This window comes from Colius striatus, chromosome 1, assembly GCF_028858725.1.
Source record: "Colius striatus isolate bColStr4 chromosome 1, bColStr4.1.hap1, whole genome shotgun sequence".
Taxonomy (NCBI): domain Eukaryota; kingdom Metazoa; phylum Chordata; class Aves; order Coliiformes; family Coliidae; genus Colius; species Colius striatus.
Window position 1 is genome coordinate 22,609,913 of NC_084759.1, and position 22,499 is coordinate 22,632,411.

The 22,499-nt window shown below is 37.8% G+C and overlaps 1 protein-coding gene across 6 annotated transcripts in view; it reads left to right on the plus strand.

Annotated features, from left to right (window-relative positions):
• Positions 1-22,499, plus strand: part of FRY (FRY microtubule binding protein) — a 206,451-nt gene that overhangs the window by 163,672 nt on the left and 20,280 nt on the right. For 5 of the 6 annotated variants that reach the window (XM_061993519.1, XM_061993487.1, XM_061993504.1 and 2 more), the window contains exons 44-54: positions 600-1,201; positions 2,735-2,832; positions 2,925-3,095; positions 6,952-7,092; positions 7,784-7,963; positions 8,927-9,088; positions 9,893-9,967; positions 11,086-11,256; positions 17,525-17,725; positions 18,261-18,422; positions 21,906-22,069. In XM_061993519.1, the coding sequence (XP_061849503.1) occupies positions 600-1,201; positions 2,735-2,832; positions 2,925-3,095; positions 6,952-7,092; positions 7,784-7,963; positions 8,927-9,088; positions 9,893-9,967; positions 11,086-11,256; positions 17,525-17,725; positions 18,261-18,422; positions 21,906-22,069 (2,127 nt within the window). Of the gene's footprint in view, positions 1-599; positions 1,202-2,734; positions 2,833-2,924; positions 3,096-6,951; positions 7,093-7,783; positions 7,964-8,926; positions 9,089-9,892; positions 9,968-11,085; positions 11,257-17,524; positions 17,726-18,260; positions 18,423-21,865; positions 22,070-22,499 lie in introns of those variants that run through there. The other variant, XM_061993528.1, reaches the window with a different exon arrangement.

The following is a 22,499-nucleotide window of genomic DNA, read 5'->3' on the forward strand; positions in this document are numbered from 1 at the left end:
TCTTTCTGCAATCCATGTTGAACTTAAGATACAGAGAGGGGAGAATGCAATGATAGCAAGATTCCTGAAGGACCTGTACTGGCAAGAATTTAAGCAGCCACATGACAGGTTTCTTGAGGATAATGTGGTATATTTGTGCTCCTGCACATGTTTTTTTCTGCCCACAGGCCTCAGCATTAGCCAGTAAGCCATTGTGCATTTTGCTTGCCAGCTGTGCCAAGTTTGGGATTTGCTCTACTGATGAGGACATTTTTAATTTCAAATTGTTTTCTGTTCTACCACTGCCACAGTATATATGGGCATTTCTACAAGTCACTTCATAGCTCTTTATCTCTTATCCCCATGTCATTCTTACCTATCTAAACTGTAGGCTATCCTGCTCTGGTTTGGTACAGTGTCACGTGAACCTCACTTAAGTCATGTCTGTGGGCAATTCTGGAAAAAAAAACAGATAATGAGCAGTAGACAGGGTTGTGTTTTACTCTTCCTATGTAACTATTTATTTACAGTTTGATAAATACTTAACTTGCATCCAGTATATACAAGTTTCAAGCTGTGCATTCACACGTTGGCGTGTATGTGATGTGTTTTGGTTTCAGTTCATCTTCACCAGATTTAACATCAAGCACCAAGCTGACTGCAAACCGGAAGAGCACAGGGCAGCTGAATGTGAATCCTGCAAGTGGTAACACAGCCACTGCTGAACGAAGCAGGCACCAGAGGAGCTTCTCTGTACCCAAGAAGTTTGGAGACGTGGACAAGTCTTCAGACCCACCACGTAGTGCCACACTAGATAGAATTCAGGCATGCACCCAGCAAGGCCTGTCCTCTAAAACAAGAAGTTCATCTTCTCTAAAGGACAGTCTGACTGATCCATCCCATATTAACAATCCAACCAACTTACTGGCAACCATCTTCTGGGTTGCTGTAGCTTTGATGGAATCAGATTTTGAGTTTGAGTATCTAATGGCATTGCGGTTACTGAATAAACTTCTGGCTCATTTGCCACTAGATAAAGCTGAAAACCGGGAGAAGTTAGAGAAGTTGCAAGGGCAGCTGAAGTGGACAGACTTCTCAGGGCTTCAGCAGCTACTCCTGAAAGGATTCACCTCCCTTACTACCACTGATCTCACCCTACAGCTCTTCAGTTTGCTGACACCAGTGTCTCGAATATCCATGGTGGATTCCTCTCAAGCTATCGGTAAAAACAGTGTGCCTTCCTCTCTTTCAGCTTCCATTGTTTTGACATTTGGTGACAGATCCCATTAGGCTATCTGAGTAAAACAAAAAATGTCACCTTCCCTTCTCTTGCAACATAATGTGCTTTTGCTTTGAACTGAGTGGGCTTTTTGGAAATTTCATAGCAATATAACACATTTCTGAAAAGATAATATACTGCACGATGGAGGAGAGGGGTCATGCATTGTTTAACATTTCATTTCCAGGGCTTAGCAGCATATCAAGGTTTATGAGTTATGTTAGGATATATGTTAGAGATATGTTAGCAGATACTGTCGAATTTTCTAGAACCTATTTTGGGCAGCTTCTCCACTGAATTATTTTCAGAATATTTCTGATTACTTGATATGAAATTAGTGTTTCATGAATTTTTCGTAGAAATGTAAATATTGAAAAGCCTTGTACACTTTTTAGGTAAACTACAGTAGCACATTAGTGAATAACTAAGTTATAGGGAATAACTAAGTTATAACAAGCTTAGACATAGAGTAAGGGGATGAATGCCACAAACAGCCTGCCCATCCCTAAGTACCTATGTGGTTCCTGTGTTCCAGGCTTGGTTTGAGCAATTCACACATGGGCTGTGACATACCATCTGGAGGTATCTTTTCTGCTCCTGGAGTATAGAGAAAGCCTAGGGAAATTATGTTCCTAACTTAGGTAACTTGTTAAATTGTGTAGAACGAGAGGGAATGAGTGATTAGAAAGTTATTTTCATAGATCAGATTCTTTCTTTTGAAAAAGCAGGTTATGTTTGGATGCAATTTCTTGACTTCTGAGCTCTTGACTCTGAACTGGAGTAGCTTTTGCAATAGGTCCCTGTTAAGCCACTGCCCGTAGTTCATAAGCTACCTTGAGCTAAGAGTGGCTGCGGAAGAGCTGAATCTCAGCTGCAGGCAGAGCCCTTGACAGCGGCTGGCACTTGGTGCAGGGGCCATCTTCTAGCTTCAGAAACACCCATTTGAGTAGTCTCATCTGATCAGTTGTATCAGAATTTTGCTTAATTATTATTATTGACTTGAACAATATAAACCAATGGAAGCTGCACCTGGTAGCTTGACCAAACCAATTGTTCATTTATCAATGCTCACTGAATTACTTGTTATGTTCTAGCAGCAGTAATAAAAATGCCACCACATAAGACTGTCAGTAACCCAGATAAGTGGAAAAAAGAAATATAGTCTCTAGTAGGAATAAGAGATACGCTTTTTTGTGATTTTTTTATCATGTAAACACCTGCGTTTGCAGACATAGGTTCATACTTTATAACAGTACTGTTGCCTAAATTATATTCTCCATTTTCAAGTTAAGACTCCTTTAATATAAATATAGCATGGTCAATGGTGTGAACAGCCTGGCAAAATCCATGTGAGTTTATGGCTAATGTAATATTGAAACCGTGACCTCCCATGAAACACCAACTTAAAAATCACTGTGGCTCTTGCTGTCCAAAATATACTCTTTTTTGTTGTTGTTCTGTGTTTTCCTATTCTAGGATTTCCTCTGAACGTTTTATGTCTCCTGCCCCATTTAATTCAACATTTTGACAGCCCAAACCAGTTTTGCAAAGATATAGCTGAAAGGATTGCTCAGGTATCAAAGTTATTTACTGGTTTTTTCATCCTCAAATCCCATAAATGCAGTTGCCTTGTTCGTAATATGTCTTGACATTTACATTTGATTAGGTTTGTTTGGAGGAGAAGAACCCCAAGCTATCAAATCTTGCACATGTCATGACCCTTTATAAAACACACAGCTATACGAGGGACTGTGCTACCTGGGTAAACGTGGTTTGCCGTTACCTTCATGAAGCGTTTGCTGATATTACTTTGAGTATGGTTACATATTTGGCTGAGGTAAGTTTTCAAACATTTTTTTACTGTTTTAAGTCTTGTGCTGCCTGACAAGCCAAAGAGGTGAAATCTGCCTGCAGGGGGTTCTCTGTAGCTGTTGTTTAAGATTAAGAATAAAAAGCAGAAATTAGCAGAAAGGGAATTACTGTAAGAAATCAATATTAAACACTAAAAAAAAAAACAAACCCAGAAAAGGTCTGAAAGGCTGATACATCTTAAAGCAGCTTCAATCACCAGCCAGTCAGATTTTCCACTGTGAAAATGAAAGAAACTGCACAACTTTTATTACATCCCACTGAGGAAAATAAAATAATTAATTACAGAAGGGATTTAGCAGCATAAACATCATCCATTCTATAAGGATCTGGTTTTTTATATAAATTTGTATGCATTCCTCTAACACTGAGTGGGATCATCTTGCTTCCCAGGTTTTCCCCTATGCTCTTTGCTTACTCCTAACATTTCTCATGCGTGGAGTATAAAGATGATGCAGAATTGTTACTGGGAATCTAAAGCTCAGTTGTGCTCTTTAGCTTAAGGCCACTTGATCTTCTGCCCCCTGTGTCACGTTAGCATCCAGACACCATTTACTTGTAGAGTTCTCAGATTTATCCCTTTACTTCTCTGCTGTAGTGAGATGCATTCACCTTTTCCTCTCATCCAGGGAGATGAAGACAGTTCTGTATTCTTTAGAGCAGCTTTGGAGTTTTTTTTAGCAGATTCATTCTTCTCTCTGTGAAAGGGTCACAAAAACTCAGCAAGCATCTCTGATATTGGTTATCCATAGATTTTCAAGAGCCTGAGAAGCCAAGCTGTGCTCCCCCACATTCACTCAAGACTTCAGAGCAAACTTGTCCCTGCTACCTCAAGCTGCAATTCCTCACCTTGTTCACACATGGAGGCTCTAAGTAAACAGTCTTACCAGATCTTAACTGATAGTGAAAGCTAGGACTCTTTTGTGCAGACTAAAACAGGACCTTGAGGTCTTTCAGTCTGCCTTCAAACTCAAAGACTCTGAAGAGCTATTAGCTCTTTAAACACAACTCTGAATCCGCCAGAACCAAGTGTCTCCTTCACAGCAGAAAGCTGTATTCCTACTAAACAAATGCTGTACAAATTGAGGTTTAAACTCTTTCTCCTTTGCTTTCCCAGCTACAGGAAAGATTTGCCCTCTCTTTTTCCTTCAGTACTCTAGGTACATTTACTAGTGCTGCGGCACCTCCACAAAGGCCATGGCGTGTGATCTTGCCCCACTCAAATGGGTTTAGACATGTATCTGGACAGTCTTTGCACTTCCTCCTTGCTGTAGATCAGCACCACGCTACTGTTTTAACAGCAAGTCAGGCAGGTTTTTGACCATAATTAAGGCACATTTCTCACATTACCATCATTGAAGAATGACAGAATAGTAAGCACAACTTCCTTTCTCTGTTTTTACATTGACTGCTGCTCTGTTGAGTCATGTCTAGGGAATATTTGTACGGGCATAGATAGAGTAGCTGCCGGTCTGGAGGAGGAGCAAGAGACAAGAAACCATTTTATTGAGCCTGTTGTGGCCACAGAAAAGATTTTTCCAGCACTCAGAATATGTTTCCCCTTTACTTTATTTAATCCCTGGACCAGGACAAGCAATGTGCTCCTGTCTCCTATAAACAGTGGGACATGCTATCGATAGGTAAAGCCAACATCTGTGTTGCAAGGAGCATGTCCTAGATCAGACATTGTCTCACTAATGGCTTGCCTGTCAGACATGGCTTGTTGTGTGAAATGCCTTCTTCAAACTTTGTTTGACTGACCAATATAGCCCAAGAACTATCCCTTCTCACTTGCTGCCAAATTCGGAAGGTCAAAGGGAACTGTCTTCTGCAGTAGCAACCCAACAGCCACATCAACCAGCAGCAACCAAGCTGAGGGATCAGGCTCCGCTCTCCACACCCTGATGGTTATCACACACTTATTAGTGAGGAATCCACAATTCTTCAAAACAGTTCATATGAACATACTGATTCAAATGATGTGTTACCACAACTCCATCTCGCTACTATTTTTGTTACTTCTGCCAGCAAAAGAATTCTTACTGTACTGACTAAATGCATTTATAGTTACTGTTCTTTCTTTTAAACTGAAGCACTCTTTCTTGTTAGAAATTTATGATGTATTTAAGCACATACTTGGTGTATCAACCATCATAAATACTCATCTGAACAAGTGGAAGCTGTCACAGTCCACACATGTTTAGAATTTAAAGAGCAAGATCTGTTAAAAGATTCTGTTGAGAAAAACTTTATAGGAACTGGAGTGGAAATTTGAAGCTTTCAGAGATAAAGTTCCTAGAATAGCTTTTTAACCACCAATAGAGAAAAAATTAATATTATTTCACAAGAATCCCTATTCCTATCATGAAGGTGATTATCTAGTCTAGTAGCCTTTGACAAGAAAAAAACCTCTTTTTCTCATCTAGATAGTTTCTTCTAGTCCTTTATTCCTCTTATACCAGCTGATATGCTGAATCACGTAAACTATTTACAAGGAAGGAATGAAACCTTCCATTGCAAGATCCTAATGGAAGCCAAGAAAAATTCTGTAATCCTGTTTTGAAGAAGAATTGCTAAGCATGTTTTATTTCTCAGTAAAGGTATCCATGAGCTGAAGCAGGTTACCATGTACTGCTGTCTTTTTGTAGAGGAATAAATAAAGCATAGTGCGTTCCATTTCTTGTGCTGTTTATGGAGTTTGCCTACATTGTTTCTTGAATCTTTTACTGAAGAGGAAATAAGAAGATATTTAGTGGGATGAGGTGTGTGTCCCACCTGATCACTCCATTTTGGCTGTCATGAAACATTTCTCATTCAATAGAAAGAGGTCAGTGTAGGCATCTAATAAATTACTGAACTCTGCTTCGATAACAGTTGAAATTTTTCTCTGAAGGCAGACATGAGGCAGCATAGAGTTGTTATAAGTAATTGTTTTCTAGATTCTAATATCTCTAGTAACCAATATTACAAGAACTTTTTTGTTGGCCTGAGTAGAGGGATAAGGTCTAGTCCTGAGCCTGTAATAACCTCCAGCAATAACATTTGGTCACCTCTGAAATTTGTGGGGTGAGACAGTACCTGTCACCAATGAAGGAACGTGCTACGTTCCAGGAAGTTTTCGGCTGAGATATTTCACACACATGTGCAAACATAGCATGGCTGTCTGTACACCTCCTGGCTTATGTATATATTATATGGGCACAGTCGCCTTTCCAAGGTTCATTATGGTATTCTGGGATTTACACTCAGGTGTTACAAAATTCCGGGATTTACATCAAGCCCTTCTTTGTATTAGCCTCTACAGTAAGAGAGCCTGGGGACTCCAACTTCTCCTTAACAGAAAATGTTTCCTTGGCAGTTAACAGCCAGTGAGCACTGGCAGCGAGGTATATTTGGATAAATAGATATTGATGTCTGAATAATAGTAGTTTTGTTTCTTCAGCGTGTTTTCTTTTTTCTCACTGACTTGCAGAAAAGGTAGACATAAAAAGATACTCCCATGTTTTTATTGGATGTGCTTCCCCAGTTACAGGGTAAATTTTACCTACCAGTTTATTCAACTGCTGACTGTGTTTTCTGGATAAGTTAGGGCAGGCATATATAAAATGTGTATTTCATTATCAAAACAGGCTGGCATTTGGCTCCCAACTTAAAGCTCTTTTTAATTTCACACTTGTATCATCATCAATTTTAAAATGGTTGTACAATAACATTGCAAAATCAATGAGTGAAGAGAGATGAACTGTGCAAACGATATTCATGAAACTAGTAACTTTTTCCATAAGAAGAAATGTCTCAAAATTTCACTTTTTCTTTTTTAACAGCTACTAGAAAAAGGCCTTCCTAGTATGCAACAGTCCCTCTTACAGATGATCTACAGTCTTCTTAGTTATATGGACCTGTCAGCAATTCCTGTGAAACAGTTTAACATGGAAGTGCTAAAAACCATTGAAAAATATGTACAGGTAAATACCGTGTCTGCTTTATAGGAACTTAGCAGTATTTAATATCAGAAGTTTATTTTCTTTGTAAGAATTTTAAGACTACATTAGCAGGGAGGACTGCAACTGTCCAGTGTGCTGTCAACATCCTGATGCTTCATAGACTGTGTATCCCCCAATAAGATGCCCAGTTGTGCATTCAGTGTTTGGGAAGGGTTAAGCTGCAGCTACGCTACAATATAAGGTTAATACCAGACACTCTTTTTTATTATTAGCATGACGGAAACATAGCATAAGCACTTCCCTTCAGAGAATTCTGTACTTGATCCACAAGTGGAAAACACACATTTCTACTAGAAATTTACAGCTGTAAAGAGCCTGTGTGAAGTCAGCTTTTCTGTTCTACAGTGGCCTTTACATTTATTCGTAGTGATTAAGGCATTCAGGTAGGAGATTTCAAAGCCCTTGCCAAGCTGGCCTTGCACTCAGATCTCCCAGGTTGCAGGCTAGTTTCCTAACAATGACACCTTAGGCAAGACTTGGTCTCTGCTGTTGAAATTGTTCTGCAAGTCACTGACCAAGAAAGAGAAAGAATAGTAATGTTTGAATACATCGTTTTTATTATGTGGCAAAAGAAATGACTGTAAAATGTAAATAATTCTTAATGCCCATGAATCTTTCTCTCAGTTTACTGATTAAATACACCTATTTCTAGAGCATTCACTGGAGAGAAGCCTTGAATATCCTGAAGCTGGTAGTTTCTCGTTCTGCCAGTTTAGTTTTACCATCCTATCAACACAGCGATCTTTCAAAAATGGAAATACATCGAGTGTGGAATAGTGCCTCCAAGGAGCTACCAGGGAAGACTTTAGAGTTTCATTTTGATATTTCAGAGGTACTATTTGTAATTTTGTTGTTTGATAATCCTGAAGCACGTGTTGATTGTTAAGAAAGCAGAAAAACTAGGCAAGAAAAGAAAACTGTCAAACTGAAAGTCTCTTAAATTCTTTTCAATTCACAGTGCCACATTTAATGACCCATTCTGGAGGGCTTTTTCTGGATTTTTACTAGATTTTTTTTTAGGAATTATTAGTTGTTTTTAACATTATCTGGTGGGAAAGCTGTGTGGCAGTTATTCCAGCTGTAATATATAAGTATGATATAAAATCCCTCTCCAAGCACTTTATACTTGGTTGCCAATGTCTTTATCCTGCAAACACCGTATACCTTTTAACTTCATAGAACTGAATGGTCCTATTGACTTTAGTGGGCAACTCTCTCTATATTTATGAACCTGCAGGACTGTGTGCAGTGTTATAGACTATTTCATGTACTTAATAGCGAGACTTTGAGTTTAGAAGGAAATATGAACATGGAAAAGCATCTTGCATAAAGGGTTTCTTCTTGCTATTTCATGTAGGTATAGTTCTAGAAAATGCTGAGCATCCTGTTGTCAGTCCAATAAAGCATTTTAATGTTTGTTGAAACAGGGTCAGAGTGTTCAGCACTCATAGGAAAAAACCATTAAAAAACACATGCAAGAAATGTGTAATTAAAATAAATCTCATAATCTTTCTGGCTTTTTTTGTTGATTCTTGTGCTAGAAACGAGTTTGACAGTTGCTTTGAGTATTAGCTATTCATGACCATAAGCACTAGCTACTAAGCATGGCAATTGTTACTCATATGTTTGCAGTGGAAAATAACATACATATCAAGTGACATGAAATTTGGTGCACTCCTTGTTTTACCCCTGTATATGATCTTCAGATTAATCTTTTCCTGCAACTGATACAGTATGGCACATTATAAGGGCATCCTGGAGCATAGTACTAGTGAATAATTGCTCTCTATTTAAGACTCCTATTATTGGGAGACGGTATGATGAGCTGCAGAGTTCTTCTGGACGAGATGGTAAACCCAGGGCAATGGCTGTCACTCGAAGCACTTCTTCAACCTCATCAGGATCTAATTCCAATGTCCTTGTTCCTGTGAGCTGGAAGAGACCCCAATACTCTCAGGTAAACTTTCGAGTAGCCCACTTAATTAACAAGCTGCGACTGGAGAAGTTGATTTAACACATACTTAGGTTCTTAAATGCATGTGCCCTTTGTGTTGCTCCTGGCGGGCTGGGACAGTGGCAGCACAGCATCTGACTGTGTCGGCTGAATGACTGTCTTGCATTTAGAAATGGATGGAGTTATGTGTGTCTTCTATCCTGCCAGTGGTTTTCTTTCAACCTGTAGGAAATGCATCCTTTTAAGACCTCTAAGTGTAGGGCAGTTTTAGATAAGAATGCCGGGTGAGTTCAGATATTAGCAAGGAGAGCACATAGACAGCATGTGCAACTTTCTCAGTGTTTTTTTCTTGGGAAATAAGGTAAAAAAAATCCTTGGGACAATTTTCCTAAAAGTGATGTTTGATTACCTTATTGATTTTGGTTATCTGCCAGTTAAAATAAAACCATGCAGAATAAATGTATCCATTGCTCTTTTTTTTAATGTACCACATTATATAGCAGCGACTCAGGCACAACTCTGAAAAAAAATTGTCATGCATGGGCTTAATTTTAAACTTCTGAACAGTCCTTTTGAATTGATGCACGTTTACAGGCTAATTTAAAATTAATGAATGCAAAAACTACTTCACAGCTCTTTTTACATTTCCTTGTTTGCACAGTTGCTCTGAAAACAACCTTTTGAGCACTTAATTACTAATTCTTTGATTGGTTTCTCCTAATTAAAAAATTGTTAATGGATGTTTCTAGCCATCAGGAGAATTGGTGGTTAAAAAAATGCTCACTTGAGAAACATCTTGTTTTCTAGAAAAGGACAAAGGAAAAGCTGGTGCATGTCCTTTCTCTGTGTGGTCAGGAAGTTGGGCTGAGTAAAAATCCTTCAGTAAGTAGCTTTGTATTGACCATTTCTTTGTTTCATTGTTTCCTAAACTTTAAAAGTGAAGAAGTTTGTTACCCAGAGTTCCTGATCTGATTTGCATAGTTCCACATAGTCACATTACTATAACTTGTCATTTGCACTGGCCCCCCCTGCATTTCTCAGCATACAAACCAGTGTGTGAATGACCCTTTTGCTTAAAAAATTTGCTTACAGAGCCGCACAATGGTTTTGCTGTGAGGGACCTGTGATGGCCTGACAGATCTGTGAAATTGCATGTGAAGGTTTTACTTGCGTCATTGCAGTGAGTGGAGAGTAATGACCTCTGACGTTAGTAACTGAGAGCCTTTATAAAGTAAAAAGTTAAATTACAGAAATGAAACTGAGAGGGGAACATCTGATTTTTCCTTCAGATAACATCCTTCAGGGGGTCCCTTCCAACCCCTACCATTCTATGATTCTGTGTTACTCTTTAAAAATTAATACTATCGAATGCCAAGAAATAGCCAATAGGTCACCCAAGACAGAAAGCTCTTATAATAGTTATTAAGCATTTTCTATAGAGAAGGGAAATTATCTGAATGTTTTTCAATAAGTTATATATCACTTCTGTCATGGTAAGCAAACACATCCTTCATTTCCGCAAGGAAGGGACCATTTCATTTTTGCAACTAAATTGCAGATGCAAATATCTTTAGTAGGAAAGGAAATATTATAGCTTGTTTTGTTTCCTGATCTTGACATATTTTGAACATCATTTTTAACTAAAGGTGGGTTTTTTTATGAATGTACTATCTCATCCCCTTGACAGTGTTTTGTGTGCTGAGTTCTCAGATTTTTTTCCTATAAATGTATTACAAACTTCCAGGCAACATCAATCTGCAGCCATTAGGAGGTAGCTGTAATATTCTTGGACGTGTTCCTGCAGTATGAAGTTGTTTCTTTGTACAAGTTTAATCTGAAGGCACCTGTCCAACATAAATAATAAAGAGTGTTCTAAAAATACCCAGTGAAGGAATTAGGTGTGTACTGGAAATACGGTCTTCTGAATAACCAATTACAGCTTTTAGGAAGAAACAACCAGAGGGAACAGTTTGTTACAAGAGAAATCTTTTGAATTGTAGGTCATTTTTTCTTCGTGTGGTGATTTGGATCTGATTGAACACCAGACAAGCTTGGTGTCTTCAGAAGACGGAGCAAGGGAGCAGGAGAATATGGATGATTCAAACAGTGAACAACAATTCAGAGTCTTTAGGGACTTTGATTTCCTAGATGTTGAACTGGAAGATGGGGAGGTACAGTATATTTTCTCTGAAACAGTTTTTTTTTATTAAAACAGTTTTATATTCTTTCTACTAAACACTGTATTCTTCTTGTAGCATAAAACTTAACTGTGTAACTATAAACTTAGTTCTGAGTTCAGTTCATTCACTATGTTCACTTAGTATTTGTTTCAGTAGCATAATAGTAAGAGGCTACCACACCCTTCCTTTCTGAATCTGCTTTAGGAAACACTGCAAAACTGTTACTGAAAGATAAAGTGTCTGTTCTCCTGCCTTTTCAATGAATTTACTTTTAACTGAATTCATTTTAAATGCAAGTTTTAAAGGTCTAAATTGTTAACAAAAGTATATTTGCTGATTAAACAAACATAAAGTGAGATTGTTCCAAATCTGTTGGTTCATGAGTAACTCTCCAAAACATGAATCTAGGCCTTCAGGCTGTTGTTACTCCTGCAACTGCTGATGAAATCACTAAGAGAGAGATGTATCTTCCACTCTGCTTAGGTGTCCATGTTTTCATCATTTCATGCAGGAGCTAACCAGAACCCTGAGGGCCCAGGTCAAGTCTTGACAGGGGAAGCCTGTCAGCTCACCTTGAGCTGAAACTGCTAAAGGGATATTGAAGAACTGCTGAATTTTAGGGGGGCTACACCCTTTAATCTTGCCTATATCAAACCTGGAGTATTTATTTGTTTGGTTGGGAAAGGCCAAAAATTAACATCCATTGCCAAAGAAGTACAACAATTTTGTTGCTATTTAAAAGTTCAGAAATTGTTAGTTCTTTTGAAGTATTTAAGGTGCAGATATTCAGCAAACCTAACAGTTTAATAAATTATCTTCTCATAATCTGGACTCAATTTTAACATGAATCCTCTTAGGCATTACTCTTAGCACTGAGAAAAACATGTGTACAAGAAGAGATAATCAGTTTGCTCCCTAGTTGAATTACAGTAGTAAAATAATTTTAAGGTAAACAGACACCTCAGATGGGAACTCATATATATCTAAATTTTAATGGAAATGAAGGAGTGGAAAGTGGTGTTGCAGAGTCCTTGTTATCCAAGTCACAAGTCTCTGTATCAACATACAGTGACTTTGGCTCACAGCCAAAAAACAAACCAAAAAAGGAGTTGGCATCAATGGTTGAAAATACATTACCAAATATTGTGAAGAGTTTTAATGTTCCAAATAACAATAAATGATAAAACATTAATGCCAGGTCATTTATCAAAAAGTCTACTGTCTGCAATAATTTCTGTGTCTTAAATGCTTTCAATGCTGTTTAGTCTGGAGAAGAGGAGATTAGGGGAGGGATCTTATTAACATTTATAAATATCTAAAGGGTGGGTGTCAGGAGGTTGGAACATCCGTTTTTTCTATAGTAGCTAGCAACAGGACAAGGGCTAATGGGATGAAGCTGGAACACAAGAAGTTCCACTTAAACATAAGGAAAAACTATTTCACTGTGAAGGTGAGGGAGCCCTGGCACAGGCTGCCCAGAGGGGTTGTGGAGTCTCCTTCCTTGGAGGTCTTCAAGACCCGCCTGGACATGTTCCTATGCAACCTGATCTAGGTGAACCTGCTTCTGCAGGGGGGTTGGACTAGATGATCTCTAAAGGTCCCTTCCAACCCTACCATTCTGTGATTCTATGATTCAAAATATTACAAGGACTTTGGACTGCAATTTTGGCTAAATATTATATGATAATTTTTTGCCCAATAAAATTCAGGAATTTCTTCATTCTCTTCAACAGTTAAAACCATGTACAGGTTATATATAACTGTGCAGAACAATTCCTGTCAAAAGGAGTTCAGCCACATGGATTGTGACACTGCAAAAAATGTGTCTTAAATGTGTCCTGATAGCTTCAAGACTGAGGCCTAAATTAATGAATATACTAATTGTCTTAAGTTGGCCGTGGAACAGATAATAAGCTTCTCTGGTTTTATGTAAAGTAAAATGAAAAATATAGTCCTTTATTTGTCTTTAAATTGCCACAGATCTGAGACCTTGCATTCCAAGGTGTAGTCCAGACGGATTTACTGTTGGTTTAAATAAATAGATACTTTAGCCAAATTCAAATCTGGCATAAGAGTCTACTTCTGTAGTGACTGAGTTAAATCAGTATCATTTACATCAGGTCGGAATTTGATATATTCATAAACAAGAATAAAACAATGTTAGAAAACTTAAGAGCACAATCTTTCAAAGAAACCTTATGATTTAAACAGGCCAGTGATGCTTATATCATCCCCAGTACACATGATGTACTTGTTTGAAATTTCTTACAGATAAGAAAGCAAGTAATGGTTACTTTCACATCTAAAAGATAGACCAAAGAGTTGAAGTTTCTGTGATGATATCAATTACTATTGTAGGCAAATGTTTGACTATGATGTATTTAATACAGTAATTTTACATAGACTCTTTCTATTTGTTTTTCTGTCTGTTATATCTGCTACCCAGGAACTTCAGGTAAGAATGCTACTTGAACTCAGATGTGCCAGCATATGTTATGCCTTCTTGCAAATTTGTATTATAGAATAACATCATAGTTTCTTTGTTGCCCTCCCCTTCTTCAGTGTGTGCATAGGCGGGTGGGGATGTGTGTGCTTGCACTTCTGACAGGTCCTTCATTTTTTATCTTGTGTTAGAAATATTTTAGGGTCTTTTTCAAAAATTCTGCTTCATTTTAAGTTTGGTTCTGACATGTTCAACAGTCTTCACACATTTTAAATATCTCAATTCTAGTATCACCATTTTTCAAATTGAGCTATTTCTCCTTGTAGTATCTTTGTGCATTAATAATACATAGAAAGAAAATGGGCAAATGCTGTATAATTTCTAGCTTTTCAGCTACGGTATATATTGGCTCCTGTTAGCAGATACCTGAGACCTCTTCAGAAGGTTTACATCGTTGTCTACCAACCTGAATTTAATTGAACACATTAACTCATTCATACAGCTTAATTTAATTCAGATCTATACTGCTAACAACCTTGTTGGACACACTTATCCTTGAAGAAAACTGAAATAACACATCAGTGGTTGCCAGTTTGGGACCTCAGCTTGCAGTTTTGTCAATGTAGAGAGAACTGAAATGACAGAGAATTGTAATGAGTTGTACAAATGACGCAAAAATCAGCAACAACTTTATTTTACATATTTGTTTCTGATAGTTTGTACATCAGCTATTATGAAAACAAAACCCCAAAAACATCTTTGTCTCAAAATGCCTGTGCTCCAACAGATAAAACCATATGGAAATAGTGCCTTATTGTGCAGTTCCACAATACTTTTGCCGATAACCTACAGTATTTGTACTGTTCCATTAACTGTGCATACTTTGTCAATACAGTAAGGATAAAAACTTTTTTGAAAGAAGTTTTACGTGATTCTTCCCCAGGGAGGTTGTAGAGTCTCCCAAGGAGGTTGTAGAGTCTCCTTCCTTGGAGATCTTCAAGACCTGCCTGGACACATTCCCATGCAACCTGATCTAGGTGGACCTGCTTCTCCAGGGAGGTTGGACTAGACGATCTCTAAAGGTCCCTTCCCTCCTACCATTCTATGATTCTAGGATTCTGTTCTATGATTCTTACTAGCACTATGAAGGAGCTATACTGCTCTCCCCCACATAGGGTTCCTTCCCTTTTTACTGCCCTTTCTGTGTCTCTTTATTTTCCCCTGGATTGTCATAATGTTTAAAGTGGCTACAAGGGCACATCTGCCCCTTTACTAGAGGGTGGTGATTGTGGGAAGTCCTATGTAGTACCTGCTCACTGCTGGACAGACACATTTATAGCATGTGACGGCTTTCTTTTGATTTCATGTTTGTTACTGGTGGCTTTTCAGATAGCAGATAGCTTTGCTCCTGCACTAGATAAAAGTGAAGAGCCTCTCAAATACATCTTCCCTTCCTCTTGTTAACTGTGACAGAAAGATTGCTTAAAAGACTAACAGCAACTCCACAGACATGTTGACCTCTTGTTTAAATTCGGTATAATTCTGAGTACCCCTCTAGGAAGCTTACATTAACCCAAATACTATGGGTATTTTGATCATACTATGCTTCGTCCCTCTTCCCCTTTTCCCTCACTTTTAATTCACTTCCCCTTCTAACTGCATGCTCTGGAAGTATCCTTGGTCATTTTTCTTTTTGATGGCTTCCTGCTTTAAGAATTCGCGCAGAATAAAAACTGCAACAAGAAATATTCCCATAGACATGGGCTGCAAAGTTTACTGGTAGCTGTATTAAGCATTGTGGGGATCAGGGTTTGATGACAGTCATCTTTGCTTGCTTGCTTATTGATGCCATTTTGTCATTTATTAGTTTAGTAACTGATGTGCTTGTGGAGGATGTCTTACTGCTGCACGTGTCCTCCAACCTTTGCAGGGGAGGATGGACAATGAAAGAATTTCTTAAAATAAATAGCTGGTAACTGAACAGTTATTTCTATGATTTAAAGAGACATAATTTCTTAAATCTGAGATGTGTTCAGTTCTTTTCCTACACAAAACTGCCATAAGATCCCAGTCCCAGGATGAAAACACAGGGTTCTTCCAATACTGTGGCAGGCTTCGCAACAACTTTGTGTTCATTTGCTCTTAAATATAGGGCATTCCTTAGTTCTAAATGTTCTTGTGGGTTACAGTTCTTGCATTTCTCAATTGTCTTTTTCTTAAAAAGTATTTCTTTCTTTCTTCCTCATATGTTTTTCTTCAATGGTAAGCTTAGTGTCATGAAACTGAATTTTCCCTCTTTCTAATTGTATTCCATAGTCTGTTGCATTAAAGGGGAATGAAGGAAAATAAGATCTATTAATGCAAGTTTGTTGATTGTTTAGGAGGTAAATTTGAAATGGAATTAATTGTACTTTATGCAGTTTGGTACTCATTCAGTAAAGGTATGAATAGTCCTGAATGGGGATTGACTCACATATCTAAAGTTACAAATCTGCTTAAGGAGCATTACCAAACTGAGACTTCTTTGTCTATGGCTGCACATAATTTTCATCTGCAAAAGCCCAGGAGATACTCATAATCAGCGATTTGATAATATTTATACCTTTTTTGGGCAGAACAATACTTTTGTCAAATTCATATTTAAAACATGTCTGTCAACTTGAATTTCCAGCAGTTGGTTTGCTTGTTTAAGAGTGTTGCATTCTATACAGTCTTGTTTTAAAGAGTTGACCTTGAATCTCAGAAAGAAACATTTTTCTGTATAAATTTTCTTCACATGTCGAGGTCAGGTTGAGGGCTTTCATTTTAAAGTAGCCAAAACTGCAAGTGGTTACTTCTGTGTAGACCGTTCATTCTGTGTAAGGAACATTTCTCCTCTGGGTGTCCATGATGAGCAGTTGTCGACATACTCCTGCATTTGCTGGAGAGGAACGTGGCTAGATTTGAAGAAGGGAGTAAGAGAATTGGCACAATTAGTGAAAAGAGATACAGTCCACTGGAACATACATAAAGTAAACAAATGGAAAAATGGTGTAAAGGTGTCATTTTTACACATGAAAGAAATCAAATGATCTTTGTACCAGTCCACCAGCCTAACAAATAGTTAGACATTTTGCTTAATACACTCAGCTTCATGTAACTGCATGTGGGATCGGAACTGAAAGTCAATACAAAATGTTTGGTCCATTTGACTGTGTCCTTTGCAAAATGTGAAATCTCAGGCAATGCTAATCAGGTCATTCTCAAAGTATAGTTTCAGATAATTCAAATAAGCTCAAGTCATGAAAATAAGCAATATGAGTCTAGAATAACAGTTTACAAAAGGTGTACTTCTTTAGGTAGTACATTTTGAGCGTAAATGAGGGTTTCATTCAAATCTACTCATCATGGTTACATATATAATGCAAAGAATCTAAAATATTTAACACCCGTTTCTGAATGGAACCATTGTTATGAACTGTGCTCCTAATGCTTTTAAAAATCATGGAAAAAATCATTTAAAATTGCTTCCAAACTTTTGTTTTGCCTGTCATTCCTCTACTGGTATTAAGATGTGTGTATATGTGGACTTACAAAAATGAATTCTTAAATCGGCAAATATGCATGAAAACATCTAATACTGAAAAGACTGAATCTTCATTTAACTGTCATTTCCATGCTTCTGCTCTTATCTCCAGGTGAACAAATAATGCTTATATCAAGTTTGTATTATATTTTTACATAAAAAATATTCCTTGAGCTAACTTTGAGCTAATGATTAGTGGTTGTATATGGTGAGTTTCAAGTCAAGGAAGCTGACCCTATACCTGGTTTCAGGGCGAGAGCATGGACAACTTCAACTGGGGAGTACGCAGACGGTCCCTGGATAGCCTGGACAAATGTGACATGCAGCTGCTGGAAGAAAGCCAGCTCTCAGGGAGCACGCCCAGCCTGAACAAAATGAACCATGAGGACTCTGATGAGTCATCAGAGGAGGAGGACCTGACCACCAGCCAAATCTTGGAGAACTCAGACCTAGTAAGTTGCAAACTTGCAGTTTAAGAAAAGACAGGGTTGTGGTTTTAAATAAGCAGGGCTTTTAGTTTCCTCTTGCCTAGGTGCAGTCTAAGCAACTGAAATTGGGGTGTGACACTCAATGTGGTGTTTTGTCACTGCTTGATTTTCCTTTATTTGCAAATGTAAACAGGAATGTTAATGCAGGGTTTGAAACACAGGAAATCTGAGATCTGGTTATTTGCCCTTTTTCCCACAAATTACAATGTGACAGTTTAGCACAACTGGCCAGTATTAAATCTTTCTGATGTATCTAATACTTAAATGCAACAAGACTCCAGTTCGGTAAACTGTTTCAGGTTTTCCTTGATCCCTTCTGGGATCTTTGCATACAGTTTTTATAACAGAAACATGGAGAGTGTTATATTATGTCTGCATGTACAAACTAAGAGAGTCACTGCCCTTTAAGACAGTGTTTACTTTGCATGTTCATAAAAGCACCGTGTTTTAGGGTAGCTGTGCACTCAGTTCTTCTGTGTTTTTGTTGTCTTTTAAACAGATTATAACTCTTTCACCATCAGAGGATACAAATCATATTGACTCACTTTCCACATCATGTGACACAACTTCAGCAGACCCTCATCATTTTAATATGGGAACGTCCACCTTTGATGTGTCTTTGCCTGATATAAACAATCTCCAAGTGTCTGAAGGATGCAAGGTGAATACATTTTTACTTTCTTTTCCAGTTGGACTTACTGTATTTTACATAACACTTTTACAATTTTATCTTACACTTTCATGGAAGGTTTAAACAGTAAAAGCAAGTACATTTGACTTCCTGTAGGCAATGGCATAGTACAATACATTCATATACTCTGCACATTCTTACCTTCTCCTTTCTACTTATGCTTTACTCATTAATGGACTTTATTTATTGTTTCTTAAGTATATTGCACTACATATGCACCAAGATACTCAAAGTTCATTGAAGGACTAATTCATGAGCTAGCTACAAGTTACAACCCTAGGAGAATATTGTTTTGTTCTTCATGCTAATTTAAAAGAGCAATATGCCAGCTCATGTGGTGGGTGTATGCACATATTCTCTGAGATTTTTTTGTATGTGGGAACTTATTGTGCAGTTATGTGCACTGGATTCAGCTCTTGCCTTTGGCAGACACACAGAGATTTTAAATACATGACCACAATATTAAGCCATCTTGGGTGGGTTGGGGAGGGGCAGGATTTGCAAGGATACAACCGCCATGTTCAGCACAGTTTATTTCAGACAATTGTATCAGAAGATGAACATAGAGCAAGGTTGGTAAATGATTATCAGCGTGGGGATGGTTTCTTTTATTTCTGTTTGATAATACTTGCTTGTGGGTGATCAGGTGAACCTCCTCCTCTCAATGTCTCTCCAGAAATATAATCTGAGGCACGGGCTGGGGCGGGGACAGCGTTAGTGGCTTTGTAATGCTATTTCCTTACCAGTAAATCTTTATTGGCGATGTCTAAATTGGGTGACTTGTGTAGAAAGAGCAGTGTAAGAGAATAGTGTTATCATCAGCTTTTATTCTAGTTCTTGCCCTTGTTCCCCTCCAAATGCAACCACACAACAATAACAAAAATATGATACAGTACTGATCAATAGGACTGCATTTAGCAGAAGTAATAGAAACTTCTAGTGAAGAGGTCATAAGAATGGGAGTGGAATTGTGCTGAATATTGAACAAATTGTTTGCATCAGAAATCTCTCCAGGAGGAAGGATGGGAAGAGAGAAATGTGTGTAAGGATAGGAAAGGAGAAGCTCTCAAAATGAGGATTGTAGAAACGTGAACCCATCATATGCCAAAACAACTGTTGGTAGACAAGTTACCATATACCAACTGTAAGCAGTAGAAGTTGGCAGAATTTCAGTTTAGGAAGCTGCAGTCAGAACAGACGCATTTGCAGGTGGTGACTGCAGCTAATCTTGTGCTTCCGGCTGCTGTAGCTATTTGTATGTACATTAAGAGTTGGAAATCACAGTCTGAGTTTCTTATATACCTGGAGTTTAAGAATATTTACTGTGAAAATTTCTTTAATGTCCAAATACCCATGCACTAGTGTTCATCAGTGAAATGAAAAGATTTGGAAAAACTAAGTAAGTGAAGAATGTAAAATTGCAGCAGTTTCTTGTGGGATAGGCAATGTTGGTGAAATATGTAACCTAACTTGACAGAGGTTTGCCATTATTACAAAGATGTCTGAATTGATAAGCTTTACTCAGAATGCTTTCTTAGTGGTTTTTTTTCCTCAAACATGTTTTCTTCTGCATACTTCCGTATTTTTATTCAAAACAAACTGGAGTCAGTATATACCAACAAAGTTAAAATGCTTAGGTTTATATTTATTTTAAGGAAGAAGTCATCCAATTTGTAGTCAGAAAGCTTGAAACTTGCACCTAAAGAATTTTTATGTGATTTGATAACACAAAATCTGAGCTCTTTCCTGTTTCTCTTGTCCTCTGAGCTTTTATTTTCAGAGAATTCATGGTATTTCAGCAATGCAGTGGAAAATTCTTGTGACTTTTCTGACTTTTTTAGTGCTGTATAAAAATGTTCAGTGCTGTGAAAATGTTTACAAAAAAAATCACTTCAACTTTTAAACAGATGTAGTGAATAAGAGCAACAAACTGATTTCAGTAGGCCTCTTCTCAAATCTTTTAGTGCCAAAATCCAGATATTATTGTTAATTGCGTGAAATTAGTGAAACTTATTTTCTGTTAAAGGTAGTGATCACAGATCAAGATAGCATTTATGAGGGATTAGAAGGCAGTGATGGATAGTGCTATGAGGGGTACAAAGATTCAGACGATACTATTTTATATATTTTTCAAAATATCTAACCTCACTGATTTCTGAAATTGTGCTCCAATCCTGCATGAATATGTGGAGCCCTCTTTTATATTTTACTTCTAGGCCATCATATTGGACTCCAGTGGGTGGGAAGTGTTTGCTTTCTTTTGCTTCCTTCCTTAGTCTGTCCTGTCAAAATGTGGTTTCCTCATATAAACAGTCATTACAGTGAACAAAGCAATGGTTCTTTCAAGCTAATATTTCATATTTCAAAGTGATTAATACTACCTACTTCTTGAACACGCATGAAACACACACACACTTCTTGCCAACTGCTCTGGTTCCTATTCTGGCAATCCAGCCATACAGCTTTCATCTCTCTTCTCAAGAAGACTTGTACTCTGGCTCATTTCATCTACCCTGATATTCCTATCACTTTGTTTAGAAAACAAAACAGACAAAAAATCATTCTCCTACTTAATTTCTGATCTTATTCTTTCTGGTACAAGTCTTGTTTAATTTTTAGAAGTTAAAGTTCCCAGAATTTATCTGTAGGATCCAAGCAGGTCTGGTAACCTTTCTCTTTTAATTGTACTTGCCATGGATTTCCTTCCCTTCCCGCTTCCAGCACATGTATGTACATGCATATATGCACAAGCACACACCTTAGGAGATACCTCAAACAGAGAAGATAAAGATTTTGAGCTACCCACTGCAGTCATCTGTGCAGGAACTGCTTTTTAGAATCCTATGGATGAGGCAGACAAAAGCCAAAAGATTAAAACTGAAACAAAATCTGTTGAGACTAAAGATGCAAGAGAAATCTCAAACAGGAATCAAGAGCTTTAGGTGCTAATGGATGGGAAAAGAAGGAAATGATAGAAGGATGGTCTTTTTTATGGCCTGCAGAATACTTTGGACTCCTCTCGAATGGAAGCTATTATGTAAATGAAATGCTAAAAATAATTCTCAATTCTAAACATGCATATAGTCTTCCAGACAGTGATTATTTTCAACATTTTCTGAGAGGCTTTCATACATTCTTGGGCACTATTATAAAGTGGTAAGTGACAAGGACAGCTTGACAGCAACAATAACCCGATCATTTTTCCTGAAAAAATGCTTCCCTGCTATGTTGCCAAGTGCACTGAAGTTTGAAATGCTTTGCTAGACAAACTAACTTGAAGAAATGCCTTTAGAATGTCATTTGTAATCTGTGGGTTTGTATCTGTGCAATTTAACATGGTTGTGGGTGGCCTTTTTCATTTCATGCTTTCTATTTATTACTAGAATTAATTTATTAATTTGTGGTTTTCTAAGGTATCATCTTAGAATCTTCACATCATCTTCACTTCCCCAGGTTGAAGCTGCTCATGAAGAACACGATACAGCAGTCCATGAGGATGAAATTTCAGGGTCTACAAATGAACTGCCTGGAGCATTTGAATGCAGTGATAGCCTTAGTCTGGATATGACAGAGACTGAAGAAAAAGTTGACAGACTGGAACAATTTGCTCTTGCTAGGTACCTGTATATGCTATTTTTTGTAAAAAATATTTTACACTGCACAATAAAGAGGTAAAAAGGTGCTAGTAGAACTGTTTTGGTCACATAAAGTATAAAATTTTCATGACTTTAGAGCAGTGAGATGACAGTCCCCTAATTACCTGCATAATTATCACACAACTCAAAAAAAAAACCCTGAGATTTTCCTTTTATGAGGAAAAAATCATGATTTTAACATAGATTTGTGCAATTATTCATGATATTCATGATAAGCTCAAGCAGTGTGGCTTGGATGAGTGGACAGTGAGGTGGATCGAGAGCTGGCTGAATGACAGAGCCCAGAAGGTGGTGATCAATGGCACAGAATCGAGTTGGAGGCCTGTGGCCAGTAGAGTTCCACAGGGATCAGTTCTGGGGCCAGTCTTGTTCAATATCATTAACAACCTGG